Source organism: Sinocyclocheilus grahami, unplaced genomic scaffold, assembly GCF_001515645.1.
Source record: "Sinocyclocheilus grahami isolate Dianchi unplaced genomic scaffold, SAMN03320097.WGS_v1.1 scaffold3756.1, whole genome shotgun sequence".
NCBI lineage: Eukaryota > Metazoa > Chordata > Actinopteri > Cypriniformes > Cyprinidae > Sinocyclocheilus > Sinocyclocheilus grahami.
The window spans coordinates 8,606-12,181 of NW_015508828.1; the positions used below are offsets into that span (position 1 = coordinate 8,606).

At 37.3% G+C, this 3,576-nt stretch overlaps 1 protein-coding gene across 1 annotated transcript; it reads left to right on the forward strand.

Moving 5' to 3' along the window:
- Positions 1–1,639: 1,639 nt before the first annotated feature.
- Positions 1,640–3,511, forward strand: LOC107576477 (THO complex subunit 2-like; the record flags this gene model as incomplete). The annotated part of the gene is made up of 2 exons (XM_016262646.1): positions 1,640–1,808; positions 3,339–3,511. Coding segments are annotated over exons 1-2 (248 nt in total), but the record flags the coding sequence as incomplete, so codon positions are not given.
- Positions 3,512–3,576: the final 65 nt, after the last annotated feature.

The window sequence follows — 3,576 nt, forward strand, 5'->3', positions numbered from 1 at the left end:
AAATACCAAAACATGAGGTAGAAAAATAGTCATAAAATAATAAATGACACAGCCTGAGATGGCACAATACAATTTCTTGTCATTTTAAGGTGCCTTCATGGATATTAAAAATAAAATATATATATACAGGTATATATTGATTAAACTTATTTTATTTTTCACTTTTTCCAAGTGGAAAAGGCACCGATTTCATGGAATGACCCGCTTATGAATCTTTTCCTTAAAACAAAGCACAGCAGTTAGAGAGTGCAGTTAGCTTCCTTGACTATAACAGGAGTTTTCCCCAGTGCAGAATGCTCTTAGCCTGCTTTAACTCTCACAATTTGAATAAGTTTAATTTTTCATGCTGCTAAGCTGGCCAAGGGCAACGCATACACTGCAATGGGAGTGATAACTGCATTTAAATGCATGAGTAAATCACCGCTCTGCGATGATTGACAATGATAACCATAGCAACCGACAGAACAAAAACTTCTTAACAGAACTTTGCCATAAACAGTAGTCTTGGCTGAATACATTCAGTAGATTTAAAGGGATAGTTCACCCAGAAATGAACATTTGTAGTTCATCCAATATGTAGGTGACACTTTTTCTTCAGTAGAGCATTAAAGAAGATCTTTAGCTGAAAGTGTGGTCCTTGGTGATTCAAACAATGTCCAAAAAGCATATTGAGGCTGAAGTTGATTCGATATCGTCAGTCAACGTTGTCAGATAACTTCCTTTTGAACAGAACAAGCTGTAAATGCCATTCTTTTAAGTTGTTAAAATATAATTCTGCTTATTAGAATTACAGGTGCACTTTGACTCCATTTACACATGGTATTAAATGTCATTGTGGAAGAGATTGAATATTTGCAGCTGAAGTTTGGCCTACATGCATCTGGAGTAAGGGTGGGCGATATGGCAAAACTATAATATCACGATTTTTTTTTTTTTTTTTAGAAATATCACTATTCACGATTTTGATGATCATTGCCGAAAAAAGAGGAGTAAATAAAAAAATTAACACACTATATAGAACATTTTTCTATTTTTTCTCCAACAAAAAACAGAGTTTTCATGGTTGCGGTTGCCAAGTGTCAAGAGTTTAAATCCCCCATCACAGCTTTTCTTTAAAAGGGACACATTTGTGTTTTAGTTTCTTCCCAACCTGGCAACCTTTGCACACACTGATGATCTGAAAACATTGACAAACATGCAAGTTTAGAGATATTCTGCTCAAGTGAAAGTGTAAAACAGCCACGTCTCTGCCAAAATCTGCCATTAAACCTTCTCAGTGAGGAACTGTAATAAATCCAAACATTGATCTCGATTATATTGTTTGCGATTGAGGTTGTTGAATAAATGCACTTGCACAACTTCTGCGCCTCAATACAAAGTCTTATTTTTTTTTTTAATAGAAAGACTTGAATATAATTTGGATATTCCTAATTAAGGAATATTTAAGCTTTTGAGTTTTCCCAGTTTTCGTAATGTAGAGAGTTTTTATCAGGAAACTAGATGAGGGGGGATTATAATGATTATAATTTTAACCATTATGCAGCATGACTAATATGTGACTAAGTTTTAATTGACTAAATCTAGACTAAACATTAAATAAATAAACCAACACAACACGGGTCAGACTGACTAAATCATGTGTCTTTACGCAGCTCCTCCCACTGGATTCCAGCATCGTGGAAGAGCACAAGAGAGAGATCCTGGAGGCCAAACAGATCGCCCGCAAACTCACCATGGTGCTCGTCCCCTCCGAAAAGACAGAGGACAAGGAGAAGGAAAAGGAGAAGGAAGAGGAAAAGAATGAGAAGGTAACTTGTTTTTGCTGTAGCATATTCATTAAACGAAAACTGAAGCACCAGACAGAAATGTGAAAAATGACTGTTCAGTGGTGCTATTAAAGGAATAATTCACCCACAAATAATCATGTTATTCCAAACCCACACTGAAGGGCTTGAACAGAAATACAAGCATCGTGTTTTGGCTTTGCTTGCCTTATAGGCTTCAGTTGTAAGTGCTTTTATGTAAATGCTTTTCATATTTGTTCATATACGCTGAATGACAAGCCAAAGTTGCCTGTAGTAATCATCAATTGGCCATAAATGTGACTTTTGGTTTAAGTTTCAGCATTTTTTTTGTATGTATTTATTTAGTTTAATAATTATGTAGCTTTAGATTTAGTCATTTTAGTACTTCAACTTATTTCATTTCAGTTAGTTGCTACGACAACATTTCTCATTAGAGTTTTCATCTGGTATTTTATTAATTTTCTCAGTTTACAAAACTAACACTTGCAGAAGAGTTTAGAATAGTTTTATGATGTAATAGTATAAATGCATGTAAATGTCAGTGGTACATAAATGGCTTTTGCTGGGCTGATCAGACGCTTGATTACAGCAGAGCATGTACAGACACTCAGCATGCACTGCGTCTGACAGCCTCGGATTCACAAAATGCACTTCCATATGCAGAGATAAGCTGCGGTTTAGCCATGCTGTTTACTAAGTTGATGATTTAAATGAAACCAGCAGCGTATACTTGAAGAATATGCATACAGAATGCACACAGGGCTTTAAAATCCTGAGAAATAGCAGCAGTAGACATTAATAATGTTTAATTATAATTCTCACTTCAGTTCATCATTTAAAAGTATGTACTTTATACGCTTAAATGCAGCCTTCTTGAACATGAGACTTTTCAAAACGCTTGAATAAGGACAAATTGAATTAAAAATGACCATACGTATATATTTATTCCTAATGAATCAGAGGGTTGTCCCCTTGTCTTACTTAATGTAACTAAATAAAACAGTTTCGACCAAAACTGTTTGTCATTTAAAGCATGTTAAATTTGCTGAACAATTTGCATGGAAAGCTTGTGTCAGGGACATCACTTTTGCAGAGATTAAATAAAGAAGACAAGTTTCAAAACAGGTTTATATTAAAGGGTTTCTTACGTAACACGTATATCAAAGTACACCAGACTACGAAACACAGAGTGCTTTTACGGTGCATTGTGGTTCAATGAGAGAATTGCGCATGACAAGGAATGAAACAAATGAATCAAAAAAGTTGTGAGTTGCAGCCTAGTTGAAACTTCTTTTTCCACCTCTGACTGAATATATGAGAATCCGTATTTTAGAGCTGTTGTTGTGGCTTTGCATTAGTGTGACTTGTAAGCTGTATGAAACAACACAGATGGTGTGCGTGTCATCTGTCTCTGAAGATAAGAATCCCCTCAGACTCCTCAGCAGAAGAGATAATGAACAGAGGAGCGTGTAATGATGCCGTATGTGGAGGTGTGGCCTCCGCTCCTCTAATCTGTCTCTCCTCTCATGTCAGCCTCCTGATAACCAGAAGCTGGGGCTGCTGGAGGCGCTGCTGAGGATCGGTGACTGGCAGCATGCTCAGAGCATCATGGATCAGATGCCAGCTTTCTACGCCACCTCCCACAAGGCCATCGCCATCGCACTGTGCCAGCTGCTGCACCTGATCGTGGAGCCGCTCTACCGCAGGTACGGCTTTCAGACGCACGCTCTGTCCTGGGCCTGGAACAGCATTTGCTGTTGGTTTAAGTATG